Source organism: Dromiciops gliroides, chromosome 4, assembly GCF_019393635.1.
Source record: "Dromiciops gliroides isolate mDroGli1 chromosome 4, mDroGli1.pri, whole genome shotgun sequence".
NCBI classification, from domain to species: domain Eukaryota; kingdom Metazoa; phylum Chordata; class Mammalia; order Microbiotheria; family Microbiotheriidae; genus Dromiciops; species Dromiciops gliroides.
In genome coordinates this window covers 28,308,811-28,327,430 of record NC_057864.1, presented here as the reverse complement: position 1 = coordinate 28,327,430, position 18,620 = coordinate 28,308,811, and the positions used below count along the sequence as shown (strand labels likewise).

Genomic DNA, 18,620 nt, shown 5'->3' with positions numbered 1-18,620 from the left:
TTATTGGTCTTTGTTTGATTCTCATCCTTCTCAGTCTCTCTGCTTTTTGTTTGTTTGTTTGTTTTCTGGGCAATGAGGGTTAAGTGACTTGCCCAGGGTCACACAGCTAGTAAGTGTCAAGTGTCTAAGGTCTCTGCCACTTTTGACAGCTGTTGACCCTCTCTCTGTATCTTTCTCCTAGCCTGCCTCCTCACCATCTGACTGATCTTTCTCAGTCTCTTCTGCTGGCTCATCATTTCCCCAAGGCTTTACCCTGGACCCTTTCCCCACTCTTTACTCTCTCTCTCTTAGTGACCTCAGCAGCTCCTGTCATCTTTATGTAGTTGATTCCCAGACCTTATCTATCCAGCCCCCTTCTCTCTGTCTCTGTCTTTCTTTCTGTCTCTGTCTCTCTATCTCTCTGTTCATCCCCACATCTTCCTAACTCCACACCCAACTTACCAACTATGTGATAATGCATAAGTGGTTTAACATCTCTGAGACTCATTTTATCCATCTACAAAACAGAAATAATATCTGTATTACCTATCCCACAGAGTTGTTGTTGAGATGATGATGTTAATCATAAGGAATAGCTAGCATTTATATACAGCCCTACTAGGCTACTACTAGGGCCTGGAGTTCAAGTTCTTTTTTTTTCTTTTTTATTTTTGTGAGGCAATTGGGGTTAAGTGACTTGCCCAGGGTCACACAGATAGTAAGTGCCAAGTGTTTGGGGCCAAATTTGAACTCAGGTCCTTCTGAATCCTGGGCTGGTAACAGTGTGGTAACCACTGTGCTAAACAGTTTATTTATAGGTGTTATAACAATTACCTTGGGAGCTGAGTCTATTAAAAGGAAATTTAATAAAGATAAAATGTAAAGTTCTATGGTGGGTCAAAAAGTCAATTGTTCAAGTGCATATGGTTGGGGATGGGGAAGAAGGATATGTCTAGATAACAGTTGAGCCAAAAGAATCCATGGGGTTTGTAAACTGTAGGCTCCATATGAGTCAACAGTATGATCAGCAGCTGCAAAAGGTTGTGAAATCCCAGACTCCTGGAAGAGGCCATCTCAAAGTCCAAAGGATTAATGATAAAGCAAGCTACCCATCCTCAGACAGAGCTGATGGGCTCAAGATGCAGAATGGGACACATTTTTGGACTTGGACAATGTAGGAATTTGTTTTGCTTGACTATGTAAGCATACATATGAATTATGCATGCATTCACAGATGCATACATGTATGTATGTGTGTGTATACACATAGAGTCAAAATCTCCGGTTCTAGAGTAAGGAAAAATACTTATTTCATTTCCTACCTCAGAGACTTACTATCTATATGACCCTGGGCATGTATTTCCCAGAGCTTTTGTAAGGATTAAATGAGCTAATATTCTAAAAGTCCTTAGTACAGTGCCTGACTCACAGCGGATGATGGATGAACAATGCTGATTTCCTTTCTCTACCCCATATGTGTGCATATGGTTTTTCTTTTTTTCTTTTCAGCAAGAGGGAGGGGAGAGAAAAGAAATACTTGTTAATTTCAACAAATAAAATTTGATAAAAGAAAAAGGATGTAATAAGGGAGGTGACAGTACTCTGCCATGGTCAGACCACATCTGCAGTGTTATATTCAGTTCTGGACACTTCAGTTTAGAAAGGAGAATGGTAAGCTGGAACCAGTTCAGAGAAAGATGCGAAGAAGTGTGGAAAACCTCAAGGCTGTACCACAAAGGGGATGACTTGAGAGCTGTCTCCAAGTATCTGGAATATTGCCTTAGAGAAGTAGGATCACACTTGTTCTGTTTGGCCCCAAAGGAAAGGATCAGGTGGAAAAGGGGACAGTTTCAAAGAAGCGATTTTAAGTTTGATGTCAGAAAAAACCAACACCTAATCATGAGAGCTGTCCAAGAACTGGAGGTGCTGCCCAGAGAGCCCTCAGGCTCCCCTGAAGTGGAAGGTTTCCTGCAGGGGTGTTGCAGGGGGATTCCAATTAATGTACAGTTGCATTAGATGCTTCTCAGGTGCCTTCCCGCTCTGAACTTCCGTGAGCACTCTCGTTATGAACACCATCCTACCAGACCCTTCCTGTACAAAACTATGTGGGTAAGGTCCCTCTAGTAGTTGAGTCTGGAGAATGCTGGTTTCTTCTGCTCTGGTCTACAGTATCCCAGGGTCATCCCAGTGAACCTGCCTGCTGAGTAAAAACCAAAGCACTAGGCTCTTTCCCCTCATGCTGTCATGATTAAAAAACCAACTCAATTCAATTTGACAAACTTGTATGTAAATTAAGCATTTCCTATATTCAGGGTCCTTATGAGCTAAGGATTATAAAAAGATGATTAAGATGTGACCTCTGACCTCAAGGAACTCACAGTCTAGAAAGGAAATGAGGTCACAGGTTACCTCACCAATTATTATAAGACAGGATGATAAAAATGGGTCCCTGGAGCATAGGTTTAGAGCTCAGAAAGTTACTCAGAGGTCATCTCAGCAAACCACCCTTCATTCAGTACATGGGGAAACTGAGGCCCAGGGAGGTTAAGTGCTTTACCTAAAAGTAAATAGGTATTGACAGGGACTGGATTTGAACCAAATCCACTATACCATTCTGTTCCTCCTTCCAGGGAGGGAAAAAGAAAAGCAGAGGAAAAAATCACTTCCAGGTTGCAGGGAGAGGGAACAGGGCAGGGAGAAAAAATCATGGAAGGCTTCTGGGAGGAAGTAACACCTGAGCTGGGATTTCAAAAATGAGGTGTAAGAAGCACCGTTTCTGGCATCTGTGCAAATGCCCAAGGAGCCAGAGAAATACCTCCCAACCTAGACTAAGACTAGGAAACCGAAAGCTGGAAACAGGACCTCCTCTCACATCTAAGGGCTGTGTCTTCAGCTAGTCTTCATGAACTTCTGCAGTCTCTGCTCCATATTTGAATTTTTGTTTTTTGAGGTGCTGGGGGGAAATACAATGTAGGTCATAGAGGTTTTTATTGATGTTTTTAAAAAACACTGCCCCTGGGCAGCTAGGTGGTGCAGTGGATAAAGAACTGGCCCTGGATTCGGGAGGACCTGAATTCAAATCCAGCCTCAGACACTTGACACTAGCTGTGTGACCCTGGGCAAGTCATTTAATCCTCATTGCCCTGAAAAACAAAACAAAACAAAAAATACTACCCTTCTCCTTTGGGCATTGGGAGTAAAATCAGGGCTCCCATGGGAATGTGGGAAAAGTTCCCAAACATCTAACCATTAGGAGCTCCCTATTTGGCAGAAAGGAAGCCTGGGGAACAAAACCCAGACCAGTCTGTGCCTTTGTGATCAAGCCATGCTTGGGAGACTTGGTACCACTAGGCTTTCCAGTCATGGGCCTGGGGCTATGAGGGGGGCAGACCCTCCAGGGTTTACAGCTTTCACTAGTTTCTCAATTTTCCCATAGGAGGGATTCAGCAGCCCACCCCTTCCTATTCCATGAACAAGCTTGGATCTCTGCATCCAGAGCCGCTCTGTGCTTTGACCTAGCCCTGTAACTGCCCCCTCCCCTTCCTCTCCTCCTCCTCTTCCACATTCCAGATCCCTAAATGGATTTCTAGGGCTTTTCTTCTCCTGCTTTTTTTTTCTCTGTTCTCTTCCCTCTCTCCTTTTTCTTCCTTGATTCCCACTCCTCCTGCACCCTCCCTCTTTCTCTTCCCCTTTCTTTCTGCTCTTTCTCTTTCTGCTCCCTGACACCTCCCCTTCTTTCTCTTCTTCTTTTTCTCCTTTTTCTTTATGGGCTAACAAATGTAATACCTAAGAATGTGGAGGTCTTTAAAAGGCTATTACCACAAAACCAAGGTTTTACCTTATCTCAGAGCTTTCCAAAATATTGGGCTTGTTATATTCTAATTCAGTCAAAAGATATGCTATTTTTTGATGGTGCCTGCAATTCTTTTTTTTTTGGGGGGGGGGAACAGGGCAATGAGGGTTAAGTGACTTGCCCAGGGTCACACAGCTAGTAAGAGTCAAGTGTCTGAGGCTGAATTTGAACTCAGGTCCTCCTGAATCCAGGACCTGTGCTCTATCCACTGTGCCACCTAGCTGCCCCCAAGGTAGCTTTAAAGTGTGCTGAGTATATCTCTTTGTTGCCAGGTAGTTTTGTTAATTTCCTTATTTTGGGGAAGAGAAAACTGAGGCCCAGGGAAGTTGTGATTTTTTCACCCAAAGTTACACTGAGTCAGTAGGCATTTGAACTCAAACCTTCCTCGGCCAAACCCTCTGTTCTCCCTACACTGCCCAAGGAGTGAGCTACTTTCTCCTTGGGCCTTTCAGAGCCTGTGAAGCTTAAAGGAAGCAGCAGCTGCTGAACTGAGGCAAGACCTGGGGCTCCAGGGAATGCAGACCAGGGCTGGGCTCAGGCCTATACACACAGCTGAGGGAGCACAAGCCTTCGCTGGCTCCAGCAGCCCCAGCTGGGCCCCTGGGCCAGAAGCTTCCTCCATCCCGTGGGCAGAAAGGCTTAGAAGGAAGGTCACTGTTTTCTTGGCCTCGCTTCCAGGTTGGGAAACCAGGCTCAGTCAGGAAACTCCTCAGGTGCTGAGGCCTCCAGGAGCCAGGCTGGAGAGCAGGGGGAGAAGGGAAGGGAAATTTGTCCCCCTCAAGTCCCTTCCTTCAGTCTCTTCTCTCTGCCTCCCTCTCCTTCCTCCCTGCCCGGCTCTGAGATCTGGGTCTGTTTCTTCTCTCTTCTTTTCTGCCGGGCCTTCCTCTTTCTCCGGTTTTCTCTTCTCTTTCCACCCGTCTCCCTGATTCACTGCCCTCTCTCCCTCTCTGTCCTCCCTCCCTCTTGCCTTTCTCTCCCTCCCTCCGACTCCCTCTCTCCTTCCGCTTTCTCCCTCTGCCAGGCCCCAAGCCTTTCTGTCTCCCTCCTCAGCTTCCTCCCAGTATCTGTCTCTGGGCTTCCCTCCCTCCCTCTCTCCCCTTTCCCTCTCCTCTCCTCTCCATTCTGCCGTCACCCTGGCACTTTATAACCAAACAGACAAACCCCCTTTCCAATTAAAGTGGAATTAGGCAGCTCAATCAAATTAGCTCCCCATTAAAGCCCTCCTTTATTAAACCGTTTTACTGTAGTGCTATTAAGTTTCACCCTCCGCCCTGGAACCTGAGCCGTCCCAAAAAGTTTACCTTAGCCTGTTGACTTGGTCTGTGGCGACCTTTGGAGGGTTTGCATGGGGGAGGCGGTTCTATTTTGGGAGGGGGGGAGGGAGGAGGGAAGGATGATGAGGGTTGAGCCAGTTCTAAGAGCATAAGCCTGGGAGTCAGGAACCCAGGGGTTCTAGTCCTGCCCTTAATCGACTGTGGGAACTTAACTATGCCCTTTCTCTCTCCACCTCCACGCTCTCCTTCGCAAAGCGCGGGCTTTGGATCCGATGATCTCTCAAGTCTTTTCACAGACAGCTCTTTGCTTGGGTTCTGTGGCACGGGCAGAAAGTGCAGGGGAAGGGAAAGGTGCCCTCCGTTTGCGGCGGCGTTTTTGTTTGTTTGGGGGAAGTGGAAGGGGATCTGTCTTCTGCCGAGCGGGGCCCACGCAGAGACCCAAGGAGGCAGCGTGGCCTCCCCTCTCCCGATCCGGGCCGGTTCCTGGGCGCAGAGTCTGGGGAGCAAGTGTTTAGCCAGGGCTCAATGTGGTGAGAAGGTAAACAGGGCCCTTTTTGCCAAGCTCAGGGAACCTGGCTGGGGCCCGGACGGGGAGGGCCCTAGGAAGGGGTGTGCGGGGGGGGGGGGGAGGGAGGAGAAGGAATTGGGTTTCCATGACAACCGAGTTTGGCTGGGAGCAGTGCCGGGTTCCTTGCTGCTGCGTTGGCTCTTCGATCGTCTTCGTTCTTTTCACCTGAGTAGTCAAGTGGGGTCACAAGAGACGCCCCATTCCCTCCTGGGTCCAGGGCCTAGAGTTCGAGCCCCCTCTGCTGCCTTCCGAGTTTGCAGCCTGCTCCCATGCTCTCGGCTGGAAGCTGCCGACACAGCCTCCCCTTCCCGCCCCCCCCCCGCCACGCCCGCTTCCTGGGCCCAACGTTCTAGGCCCTTCAGGTCCCCCTTTCCCTGAGCCCAACAGCCTGGGCCCTGCCAGAGAGTTTCATCCCTGAGCCCCTTCCCTGTGTTAGAGAAAGGATCTTGCTCTCCTCAGGGTGGGTAGGCAAAGCAGGGTCTGAGTGCTTCTTCACCGCCTTCCTGTCGGGACTTGTTCAATAAGAGACAGAGACAGAGAGACAGAGAGAGACAGAGACACAGAGACACAGAAAAAGAGAGAGGCAGAGACAGACACAGAGAGATAGAGATAAAAACAGGGACAGCTGTAAACAAGACAGAGACAGTGGAAAAGACACGAAGAGACAGACATAAAGAAATAAGATTTTGACAAAAACAGAGAGAGCTAGTTAGTATGTTTAGTGGAGAGATGGTAGGGAGGGCGCGAGTCCTGACCCTCACCCACGACCTCGGGTGTTCCGCCCCAGCCCCCACGCCACCCCCAGATTGTGCAGGGAGCGCTCAAACCCACCAACCTCGGGCTTGATCCCCAAGTGAACCTGGTGGGGTTAAAGCGGGTTCGATGCCGCTTTTCCCGGAGTTAACTTTCCAAGGCCGCTAGCGCTTTCCCTTTTATTGTGATGAGGGTTTGGGTGGCAGAAGAGAATATGACTTAGGTTTCCGTGAGAGTTGGGACGCAGAGGACCCTCGGTGTCCAAGCTGCTATAGCTTTCTGCCCATTCTTGCCCAGCCCTTCTCCGGGCTGACCTTCCCTTTGGTAAGAATTCTTAGGGGACAAGGGAGGATGTCACCTGGGTTTTCCCACCATGTTCCCTCCGGCACAGACTGGGTCTGAGATTTAACGTGTAAGAGACCGACATCTTACAGCCCCCTTTGCTGTGAGGACGTTTGGACACGCCCCTCCCCCAACCCCACGGTGGGACCTAGAGAGAATTAGAGGAGAAAGCCATCAGGGAAAGGAGAACCACCCTTTTGGGCTCCTTGATTCCTCATTGGGGGTGAGCATGGAGACAGGGGCCTGGGAGGAAGAGGACGCTCAGCCCAGGCTGGGGGGGGGGGCAATGCCGCCCCGGAGTGGGGTGTCTCCGCCTTCTATTTTTTTTTAAATGACACGGGGCGGGGGCAGAGAGAATGGGCTTCGGAGGACCCAGTCAAGACCTTAACAGTCTATAAAAAAATTAAATTAAAATCCTCCTTATCCAGAAGGGGCGAGAGGGGACAGGGGTTTAGAGGTAGATTGGAGGAATCACTTTAATATCTTGATCTGGGGAGGACAGACCTTGGAGGGCTTAAGAGGAAAATAACATTTCTAACATGTCTGCGTAGAAGACACAACGCTCATAGCTCTGGGCAGTAGGATGTGGCGACTAGACAGGGAAGCCGGCCCCTTCTCCCACCCTGGCCCGGGGAGGGAGGGAGGCTTAGGGCTGCAACCAAACCGAATCGGTCTGTCTCCCAGCAGGAAAGCTGAGGGTCCAAGTGGCTCCCGGCCATCCGGGAGGGGAGAGAGGAAGGGGGTAAGGGAGGAGTGGCTGCATCTCTAGCCCTTAGAAGTACAAGGAGACCTGTCTAACTTTGGTTGTCGTTGGTTTGTATTTTATCGTCTTGGTTGTTTTCCTTTCTGGAATTATTTTTTTCTTAAACGTTAATACCAAGTTCACCTACAGATTACAATTAATAACTTAGAATCCATTTATAACATCGTACACTCGCTCGTATATATATGTATATGAATATGTATAGATCAGGTACCGATATATTTATACACGTGGAAAACCTCACAATGCACCAGAGATGAAATAGCCATGCTCGGGACCGTAAGCGACAAGGGAGGGTCGGGACAAAAACCGAAACAACGAAAGCGCCCGCTCGGAGCCCACTGCCGGGTGTTCTGTGGTCCTCCCATCTATCCGGAGAGACAGAGTCCCGAGCCAGAGCCAGAGGCAGACACCCAGACGGAGCGAGGCCTGCCCTGGCACCTCCTCTCCCAAGTACTAGACCCAGCGCTAGGAGTAGGTTTGTTCAGCCTAGATTTATATTTGTTAGAGCGAACGAAAAACGAAAAGAGAGAGAAGGGATGGGGAGAGACCAACTGACAACCTACGATCCGTCTGGGGAGGGGGCGCAGGCATTCAGAGCTAGAGCACGGGGCGCCCAGCATTCCTGAAGCCAGAGTGCCAACTAATCCGGCCCGGGATAGGGCTCCGGAACCTGCTGCCTCCGGCCCTGATAGAAGGGCTATGTCCCATACCCATGCCCCTCACCCCACCCCCAGAGCTTTGGCTGACCCTCGGGGGTCGGTTGCCTCGGGAATGGGTCCGGGCAAGGAAGGGCGGCTGCGTTCCCCGGAACGACCCCGGAACGCCTTATTCTCCCCCCTCCCAGCCCGCCTCCAGAGCAGAGCCGGCTTCCCTCCCTCCCAGCCAAGGTGGACCAGCTGCGAGGGCGCAGGGACTGGGTCACCGCCCGAAATGGGCCACGAAGCCGGGAGGGGAGGGGAGGCCGTCGCTTCCTCTCCCACTCCGTGCCCCCAGGCACTTCCCCTCGGTCCATGCCCCTCCCTATTGCTTGTCCGGGGTGTTGTTGACCAGGGGCCCGTAGAGGCCGCCCCCGTTGCTGTAGACGGGTTCCTTGTGCACGGAGGCCGAGCGGTCCCGCATGAGGTCGCTGAAGGCGTAGTCCATGGGTGGCCGGAAGCCCAGCGTGGGCATGAGACCGGCTGTGGAGTAGGGCGCCATGAAGGCCAGCCCGCGGCTGTGCGCGGCCGCCGAGTAGGCCAGGCGCAGCGGGCTCAGGCCCAGGGGCGTGCCCAGCGGATAGGCGCCCGCCTCCGCGCCGAAGTGGCTGGCGTTGGGCTGCAGCGGCGAGAAGGCCGACCGGCTGCCCAGAGTCCCGATGGCCGGGGTCATGGCCCCGGCCAGCAAGGGTCTGTGGTGGGGGTGGTGGGCGGCGGCCGGGCCCGGCTGCAGCGCGGCGCCCAGGGCGCCCCCGCCGCCGTCGGCGCGCCCCGTCCAGCCCTCGTCCGGGCCCTTGTCCGGGCCGCCTGCCGCCACGGCCGCCACGGCCGCGCCCCCGGCCACGGCCGCGCCGCGGTGGTGGTTCAGGATCTGCTCGATGGCCTGCACCACGTCCCCGCCGCAGCCCTGCAGCACCAGCTCCAGCACGCTGCGCTTGTGGCTGGGAAAGACCCGGGTCAGGATGTCCAACGGCGTTCTCTGCCGGGGCCCGGGGCCCGAACCCGACGGCGGCGGCGACGCCGCGGCCTCGTCCTTGTCCGCCTCGGAGCCCGAGTCGGAACCCAGAGGGCTGATGGAGCCGGGGCTGTCGTCCTCGCCGGGGCCGCCGCCGCCGCTGCCGCTGCCGCTGCCGCCGCCGCCGCCGCCGCCTTCCTTCAGCGTCTTGGACAGGGGCGAGCCCAGGAACGAGTCCCCGTCGCCGTTCTCCGAACCTGAGCCGGGCCGGGCCTCCGGAGATGAAGTGCCGGGCGCCGAGTCTGCCCCGTCCGGGGACACTGGCTTTCCCCCGGGCGGCTGAGGGGAACCCGCCCCTCCAGGCTGCAGCAGACCTTTGGGAAACAGGTCAAACTTCTGTAGCTTGGCCTCTGGGGAGGGAAGAGAAAAGTGGGGACGGGGAGGGAGGGTCAGGACACAGACTGAGGCCATGGTTGCGTAGACAAAGCAGGTGTATGCACCATCGAGTGGCCAACCTGGTTCACCGCTACTCCCCCCCGGCCCTCGCGAGATCCCTTCCCTTTCCTGCCTGCCCCCTAGGATCTGCGGGCCCTGACAAGTCTCTGCCCTACTCCAGCTTCTAGTGTTTTCGTACTATACCTACGTATGACCTTGGACAAGTAACTTCCTTTCTGGGAGCTCAGGAATTTTCCATCGGAGAAACTAGGAAGGGGAATTAAATCTCTCCCAAATTGTTCCCTCCAACATGAAATCCTAGGATATTCTAAACCTTTGACCTGCACTCTCCCATGGCCCACCCCCAGGACCTTGGCTTCTTCAGTTCCACTCTGTGCCAAGGGGTTCGGCTAGGCAGCCGGGGAGGTCGAGAATTTTGAAAAGCTTCTTTCTCACCCCCACCCCCAAACCAATGTCAAAAGGAAAAAATAAATAAAACCTCCCAGATCTGGTCCAGGGGCCCACAGGACAACCTGAGCGACTCTTGACCCTGGGATGAATGAAACACCCCTCCCCCTTTTCGGGCCCTCTTTCCCCCAAGTCAGATCTCTATTTGAGTTACTGGGTTTTCTCTTTTTCTGAGCTAGAAGAGAGCAAAGGTGGGAGGGCTCAGTGGAGGTGAGAGATGACCCGAATTCTGGGAAAGAGACAGAAAAATGTGAAAGTTCAGAAAGGAAGAGAGAAGAAAGTGAGAAAAGAGAGAACAAAATGAATGTTTCTGTAAAGTGCACCATTTTAGAAAACTTTTTAAAAATCTAGTTCAAATATCTAATTTTAACAAAGTAGTACTCCCTCAAAGTGACAATCCCAACATCGCAGAGCCAGTTAAATGGCCAGGTCCGGGCTAGAATTCATTGCCCCAAACTCAGTTCACTGTTCCTAGGAAGGGGTGAGAAGGCAGGATGAAAGGGGAGCATGAAAAGGAAAGAAGACGTAAAAGGGGAAATATAAAGTAAAAACAGAAGAAAGTAGAAAGAGAAGAAAACTAAGAGGAAAAGGAGGAAAACGAATAAAATAGAAGGAAAGAGGAAACGCTGAAAAAACAAAAGAAGAGGCAGAGCATTTAAAAGGAGCAAGAAAAGGAAACCAGAGTGAAGAAAACATAAGAGTAGAGATTTTAAAAGGAAGAAAGGAAAGGAAGAATCCCGGGAGAGAGGGAGATGGGGAGAAAAAGGAGTGAAGAGGAGGGACCCGTGAGAGGGAAAGGAGGGAAAGAGAAGAAGCAAGGGCGTAAAGAGGAGAAAGTAAAAAGAAGAGCAGGGGAGGGAATGAAGAAGGGAAAGAAACGACATCGCTGAGGAAGTGAGAAATAAGTAGAACTAGAAAAAAGCAATGGGGAGAAAGAGGGAGAGGAAAAGGAAAGGAGGAGCACGGAGTAAAAGAAGAAGAAACTGGGTAAAACAGAGAGCCGGAGAGTGAAGAGAAAGTGGAAATTCTCCACAAGAGACCAGCTATAAATGAAATAAAAGCAAAGCGGTGAGAACTAGAAGAGAGGGAAGAGAATCTGAAAGGGAGGCAAAGCAGAGAGAATATAAAAAAGAGGAAAGCGAGGACGAGGAAAGCGAGGAGAAGAAATCAATAATGTTGGGGACGACAGGCGAGGGGATAAAGGAGAGAGGAGAGAGACTTAGAGAGACACAGAGACAGAGACAGAGAGACAGAGAGGAAGGGAAAGCTGAACTAGATTGGGGTGGGGGCAAGAGAAGAAGAAAATAGAATAGAGAAGGAAAGGAGAAACGGGAAAAGTGGCCCAGTGGGACTGTGGGAACTGGGAGAATTAGGAAAGGGGACCCGGAGAGAGGAGCGTAAGAAGGGACGGGAAAATGCCAAAAGAGAAAAGGGGGGGGGTAAGTAAATGAGAAGGAGTGAGAGGCAGGAAAGAGGGGAAAGAGAAAAGATAGAAGGGAGAGAGAAAGGAAGAAGAGAGGGGGTAGGGAGAGGGAGAGAGATCCGAGAAAAGGGGCGTCCAAACTGAGAGTTAAGGGAGAACGAACCAGCGAACAGAAGGAAGAGGCAGCCGGGAAAGAGACGTTTTTCTACAGAAGGGCAGAGGCAAGGGCGGCTCGGGTGCAGAGAGCAACCCTCCCTCCCCGACCAAGCCCGGGGTCCCCAGCATCCCCCCGCCACTGCCGTTCCCTTCACCTGTGCCTCCGGCTCCGGCTCCGGCTCCAGTGCCCCCCGCGCCCGAGCCGGGCCCGGGCCCCGGGCCGGCCCCGCTCGCGCCGTCGGGGCACACGGTGCCGAAGACCTCATAGGCGGGCCGCGGCGGGATGATGCCGTTGGCTGCGGCCAAAGCGAGCCCCTCTGCCGTGCCGTAGAGCAGCTGCAGCTCCCGGGCCTCGTTCTCCTCCTGCGCCTGCTGCCGACGCAGAGCCACCTGCGCGGCCATGACCCGCTGGCGCTCGGCGATGAGGGTGCACTTGGCGCACAGGCAGTCCTTCCAGCGGCAGTAGCGCTTGTGGCCCTTGAGCGCCGACACCACCCCGTGGTTGCGGCACCGCGCGCACTTGGGCGTGCGCGGGTACTTCTCGGCCGCCCGCAGCAGCAGGGGAGGCGCCCGGAGCAGGCCGCCCGCCACGCTCACCGGCAGCGACGCAGCCGCTGCAGCTGCCGCAGCCACGGACGCCACGGACGCCACGGAGCCCGGCGCCACTGGGGGCCCGGCCGCCGAGGGCACGCTGGGTAGCTCCGAGCGCAGCTCCATCGAGGCCAGCCTTCCACGCCTATCTGCAATGGGACGACAGAAAACCAACCCTCGCCCAGTTGACTTGGCTCGGAGGCCTAGAGGGCGGGGGGAGGTGGAGAAGGACCCTGGAGCGGAGGGGCAGGAGACCGGGCTGGATAGGCATAGGGTGACCATGCGCAAGGCCTTTCGCCTCGTTGGGCCTGCTTGCTCGACTGTAAGATAAGGAGGTTGGATCAGGAGACCCGAGCGCTTTCCGCCGCGGGCAGTCGGAGCTCTGCTAAATTAAGCCCTCCACCCCTAGCTCGAACGTTCCAAGTCCCAGATTCGAATGTCCTCTGCCCGAACATTTGACGTTCTAAGGACCTTTCTGGCCCAGACATTCCAAGTTCTAGAGGCCTTCCTAACTCGAACCCTGCAAGTTCCTAGGGCCTTTCCAGCCCGAGTTTTCCAGCTTTGAGGTCCTTTAAGATCTCTGCCAGCTTTTACATTATGACTTCTATGAGCCACAGACCCCTGAGCTCCGACATCCTGAGTTTATATTTTCGTTATGTTCTTTCTTGATTTCCCTGCCCATCTAACGCAACCCTTCTCCCACCCACCCCCGCCGCCCATGGATGGCACTCCCCTCCCAGGCCTTTAAGGGAATGAGGTGTGTGGCCTGCTTATGAAACAAATTACTCTGGGGGGGGGCGGGGTCTCTCTAAGCCTCAGTTTCCCTATCTGTACAGTGGAGGGGGGGGGGGCTACAAGACTCTAAAGCCCTTGCCAGCTTTGATATTTTTTTGCACATCATCCCTAGCCTAGAAGCCTCCCGGAGACTCTCTTCATGCCCCAGGAGCCTAAATACTTCCTTTCCCCTAATTCTATGAGCCTTAGGGGAAGAGGAAAGGTTGGAAAGGAACCCTTTCCATTAGGGCTTTCTTCCTCTTATCCCCCCTCCCCCTCGCTCCTTAAAGGGCAGCTGGGGCTGGTGGGGGAGGAAGTACCGGGTTTGGTTCCCAGTCACTTCTGGGAGAAAAAAAGGGCTCCCCGCCCTTTTATCTCTAGACGAACCTGCGACCAACAAGCAGCCTTCCGCCCCCTCCTCCAGCACCTTGGGGGTCTCTGCTTCCTTCCTACCCCCCCCCCACCTCCGCAAGCCACAAAGCCAAGACCCATTCGTATCCACTCGCGCCCCTTCTTTCAGCGGCCCAGTCCCACCACATAAGGCTGGGGGGGGGGGTAATTGGCGGGGGGGGTGACTGGCTAACCCGCCCCTCGCTGACTCTTCTGGCCTGGCTCCTCCGCGTCCCCCACCCCCACCCCGTCCCGAGCCGCCGCGCGCACCCACCTGGCCCGGACCCCGCGACTCCTCCTCCTTCTCCGTCGGCCGCCGCACACCGGGCGGAGGAGCAAGACTTCTTTCTTGGCTTGGTGGGCTCTCTAGGCTCGAGCCCGGGCCTGGGAGGAGGCACTTAACGTAGACAACTCCCTTATCTGCCCATCTCCGCTCCCTGGGGCCACTAGCGCCAACTTGAAGCCCCCGGCCACCCCAGCCGGCTCCCGACTTCTCTCGCCTGACCCTTCCCCCTCCAGAACAGAAATAAAGAAACCCCTCCCCACTGGGAGGGGGGACAGAGGGCCTGGACTGGGGGGTGGGGTCTGGTTCAGGGGTCCCAGACCGTCCTCGGGGACCGGGGGAGGGCAGGAGTGCCTGCCAGCGGCCGCCTGGAGCCTGGGAACGCCGAGACCGGGTCGGAGGCTCCCTCTGGAGTCCGAGCCGGGAGCCGGAGCTGGAGCCGGAGCCGAAGCTGGAGCCGGAGCCAGGGGTTGCCGCAGCAGCAGCAGTAGAAGCAGCAGCAGCAGCCGGCCCTGGGCCGAGTTGCCAGGCGCTGCCGGACGGAGTCTCAATGAGTCGCTGGCCCGCTCTATTGTTGCTCGTTACGTTTCCATTAGACAGAATTTGACAACAATGTGGTGCTTGCTATTGGCCAGGGGAGGCAGGCGGGCCTCTGATTGGCCGCCCCCCCCTAGTTCCCCCCCCCCGTCCGCCCCCGAATAAGCGCCCGGGGAGGCTCGCGTTCGCCTGGGTCTGGCCGAAGGACTCTAAACTCTAAAAGCTTCCCTGTGTTCTTAAGAGTCGGGGCGGGGGAAGGGGAGGAGTGGGAGGGAGGGAGAGGGAAAGAGAAGGGGGGGGGGGTGGAATGGGGAGAGGGAGACCGAAGACCCGGGAAGGGGACGCGAAGACGAAGGGGTAAAAAAAGAAAAAGTGAGAGCAGGAGGAGTGTTTAAAATATCATGACAAGTAGTTTCCGTGTGTGAGAGAGCGTGTGAATTGCGCCTAATTGCCGCGGCCCGTCTCTATCTCCTCGGCTCCAAGTCTGTACTTTAGTTAATAACCCGTGGGTATCTAGGGGGCCTGAAATTGCTGAGAGCTGAGCTCCGAGGCGGCCTGCCCAGGGCACGGCGGCGGGGGTCATGGGGTGGGGGTGGGGGTGGGGGAAATGCAGGCGGGCCTCGGAGCGCAGCCTAGAGCAGGTGGCCAACTTGGTCCTTTCCTTCCCACAACTCTTCTTTTCCTCTTTTCCCTCCTTCCTTCCTCCATTCATTCCTTACTTCTTTCCTTTTATTTTTTCCTTCCTTCAACAATTTCTTTCTCTCCTGTCTTTTCTTTTCTTTCTTTTTCTTCAGTTCAACAAACATCTCTTCCTCTCCTGTCTTTTCCTTTTTTTCTTTCCTTCCTTTAAAAAAATCAACAAACATTTCTTCCTCTTTTCTCCCCTTTCTCCCTTTCAACATTCATTTCTTCCTTCCTCTTTCCTCTTCTTCCTTCCTTCCCTCTCCTTTCCCCCCTCCCTCCCTCTGGGTGGGGGCCCTGGGGCCCTTTCTTGTTCTCCAGTCCAGCCCTGCCTTGGCGTCCCCCCACCGCGAAGCCGTGAATCCTGTCCGTGGGGAGTTCGATCCCTGAGTTTCTCAAGACCTGAGAGCGCAGGCCAGGGGAGGGAGTCATTACTGGGGGGTGAGTATTTTGGTTTGTTTGGGTTTTTGCTTGGGTTTTTTTGTTTGTTTGTTCGTTTGTTTTTTTCATTTGTTCTGTTTTTTGTTTTGTTTTGTTTTGTTTTTGTCTGGGGGCGTTTCCTGGGGTGGAGGAAGAAGGGAGAAGTAAGCTGAAACCAGGGTCTGAAACCAGTCTCGGTCTTCCCCCTGGCCCATTCTGCCCTGGCTCCCTAACTAAACCCAGAGCTCCAAGCTTCCTCAGGTCCTTGAGTGGGGAGAGGCGGAGCGAGGGCGATAGGGGCAGGGCTGGTGCCCTGTTGGCATTCGCCTTTCGGTTTTTTATTTTGGCTCCGGGGTAATTGTTGTTGCTTTTGGTTTAAACAACACCAACAACTACACAAAAACCAACCCCGAAACCACCTTTCCTAGAAGTCTCCCCCTTCGAAGGGGGCAGCTGGAGGCGGGGGTCGCGGCCCATCTGTCAGTCTGAGTATAGAGCCCGGCCCCTCGACCCCCCTTCCATCTCTCCTTTAACCCCTTAGCCTGACGTCACCGCCCGAGCACTATCTCGCCAGGGAAGGCTAGCGAAGTAAGTGTTCTGCCTGACTGCGGGCTCGGTCTCCTTTCGGGGAGCCTGAAGCTGGAGTGAGTGAGGCGCACATCTGGAGACACCCAGTTCCCTCTCTTCCTCTTCCCACCCCCGTTTCTCTTCCTTCTCCTTTTCCCTCTCTTTTCTCTAACTTTTTCTCCTCTTTCTTTTTCGTTTTTTTCTTTCCTTTGTCACTTTGAGTTTTTACTCTCTCCTTTCTTCCGTTATCCTTCTCTCCTTTTCTCCTCCTCTCTTTCCCTGCTTATCTCCTAGCGCCCTTCTTCCGACACAGGTTGTTTTTGTTGTTTAATTCAGAAGAGAAATAAAATAAAACCTCCCAAGCGGATCGCACGGAGCCTAATGGTTTCTCTAACGAAGCAGCAACCTCCCTTCCCTTCCTCCTGGGCGTGTGTTGCGTTTGTGTGTATGTGTGTGTTGCGTGTACGACTGTGTGTTGTGTGTTGGAGGAGGGGGTAGTTGGGTATCTGGGCAAGTGGCGCTCAGCCGCGATGAGGACGGGTTCACAGCCTCTGGAGTTCTGACCCTTTCGTTATAAATGTGCCGGGACGGAGAGGTGGGAGCCAGGAAACCTGGCTGGTCATAAGCAGGCCGAGGCGACTGGAGGAGGAGTGGTCGGGGGCTGGGGCGCGGCGGGGAGACACGCTGTAGCAGAGCTGATTCCTCACCTCCTAGCCTGGCCCATGCCGGCTCCCCACCCCCGGCCTCCCGCTGGCTCTCAAGAGGCGTGTCCCGGGAGGAGTTTACAAGGAGGGGGAGAATGGGCCTCGTCCCCTTCCCTCTGAGGCCCGACGGTTTGTACTGGCCCGGGCCTCGCCCCCAGGCCCGGCTTCGGCTTGAATCAACCCAACCACCGGGACCTTCACTGACCACGAGGAACAGAGCAAAACACCCAAGCCAAACCGATCCCAAACAACAGATCGGTCTCCAGAGCTGCAAGAGGACCGAGATCGAAGGCTGTGATTTCTGGTCCACGCCTTGATGGGGTTCAGCTCTCATACGTCTCCAAGACATACTATTAGGTCACTGTTGAGATAGCACCGGGCATTGACATTTCTGTTGTGCTTTGTAGGGTTTAAAGCAAAACGACGTACGCCACCTCACTTTAGGCTTCAGGGAAGGTGCCGAGGTGAGTGTCACAGGTATGCTTGGTAATGGTGTCTCCATTTTACAGTTGAATAGGCCAAGGATGAGGCGGTCACTGAGGGCCTTGCCACTGGGGTCATCCAAGTAGGAAGCATCAGAGGTAAGATTCCTGACTCCTGCCCACCCCTCCTGCCAAAGGAGATACCAAGGAGATGAGACTTGTTTCTCAGAGGTCCCGAAGCTCACGAGAACTAAGGGAGGTTTAAAAACAAAACAAAACAAAACAAAACCAAAAACGGCCCTTTGCAAATCTTAGAGCACCAGGGAGTTGTCAGCTGGTGGTGTTATCTAGCTTGGGTACTTACTGGTGTGGTACATGATACACTCAATCTCTTCATGCATGTAGCTAGGGCTATACACAAGTCTGTGAGTAAGCACTGTTTGGAGGTAGAGGAAAACAGAATGAATTTGGAATCTGAAGCCCTGATTCAATTGGTGTAGGGCAGTGCTTCTCCAAGTGTGGTTCGAGGAGCCCTCCAGACCCTTTCTGGGAATCCTGCGAGGTCAAACAAATGTAATTTCTAATGTGGTAAATATCGGTAGATCGGCCCCACATAAACACAAAAGTTCCTGCAGGACCCTCAATAGTCAGGGCTTGCGGCCCGCGGCGGGGGATTGTGGGCTAAGTGCTGGGGATCTCAAGAAAGCAAAAGATCATTTATCCCTGCCCTCCAGCGACTCACTGTCGTCTAAAGGGGGAGAGAGGCTATAGTCGGGATGAACTGGAGAGAATGAATGGAGAGAAGGCCCTAGAACCAAGAGAGATCGCTAAAGGCTTCCTGGAGATGATGAGATTTTAGAAGGGACTTGAAGGAAAACAGGGGATGTTTAAGTACGTGTATGGGCAATTTTCGGGCGAGGCTCCTCTCCCTCTCCCTCTTCTAAGTTCAGAGAGACAGTTTGATTCGATAGAAATGGAACTCTTTTTGGAGTTAGAGTACCTGGGTTCAAATTTAGTCTCAGCTCTTGCTCCTGAGCCAAGTCACTTCACCTCGCTGGGCCTCAGTGTCTTCCCCTGGAAAACACGGGGCTGAACTAGAGGAACCCTTGCCGCTCTAAGAGCCTATTCACGACCCCCCATCACTCTTCACCAACTTGCAGAAAGCGCCCCTCCTCCCCACCTTACCCAGTTGCAACGCGAGACGTTAGACGTCCTCGGGTCAGAGTTCTCAAGCTGAGATTGGACCTCAGGGGTCCTCTGGGCCAGCTTTCTTATGCCCAGGGAAGGGACTTGTTCAAGGTCACAACCCAGTAAATGCCTGCGAGTGACAGGACTAGGAACGACATTCTGCCCTTCTTGACTCCGAAACCAACCCCCTTTCCACTACTCCCACGCTACCCCTCCCCCGCATTATTATTGTTATCATTTGGGGGCCAGGAAAGGGAGGGGACCAGAGTAGAGAGAAGGGTCACAAGAAGATCGAGATTGGCATTGAGAGCGCGCGGGAAGGTGCCTTAGCGAGGTTATCTCTTGTGTGGTAGGGACTCGGTAATGGGGAGGGGGGAGTATTTATTAAGCGCCTAC

General features: G+C 53.8%; 1 protein-coding gene across 1 annotated transcript; it reads right to left on the bottom strand.

Moving 5' to 3' along the window:
• Positions 1-7,680: 7,680 nt before the first annotated feature.
• DMRTA2 (DMRT like family A2) lies at positions 7,681-12,384 on the bottom strand. Its single transcript, XM_043963275.1, has 2 exons — positions 11,823-12,384; positions 7,681-9,595 (listed from the first exon to the last, which is right to left on the bottom strand). The coding sequence occupies exons 1-2, from the start codon at positions 12,382-12,384 to the stop codon at positions 8,556-8,558; spliced, it is 1,602 nt and encodes a 533-aa protein (XP_043819210.1). The 3' UTR covers positions 7,681-8,555.
• Between the last annotated feature and the right edge of the window lie 6,236 nt (positions 12,385-18,620).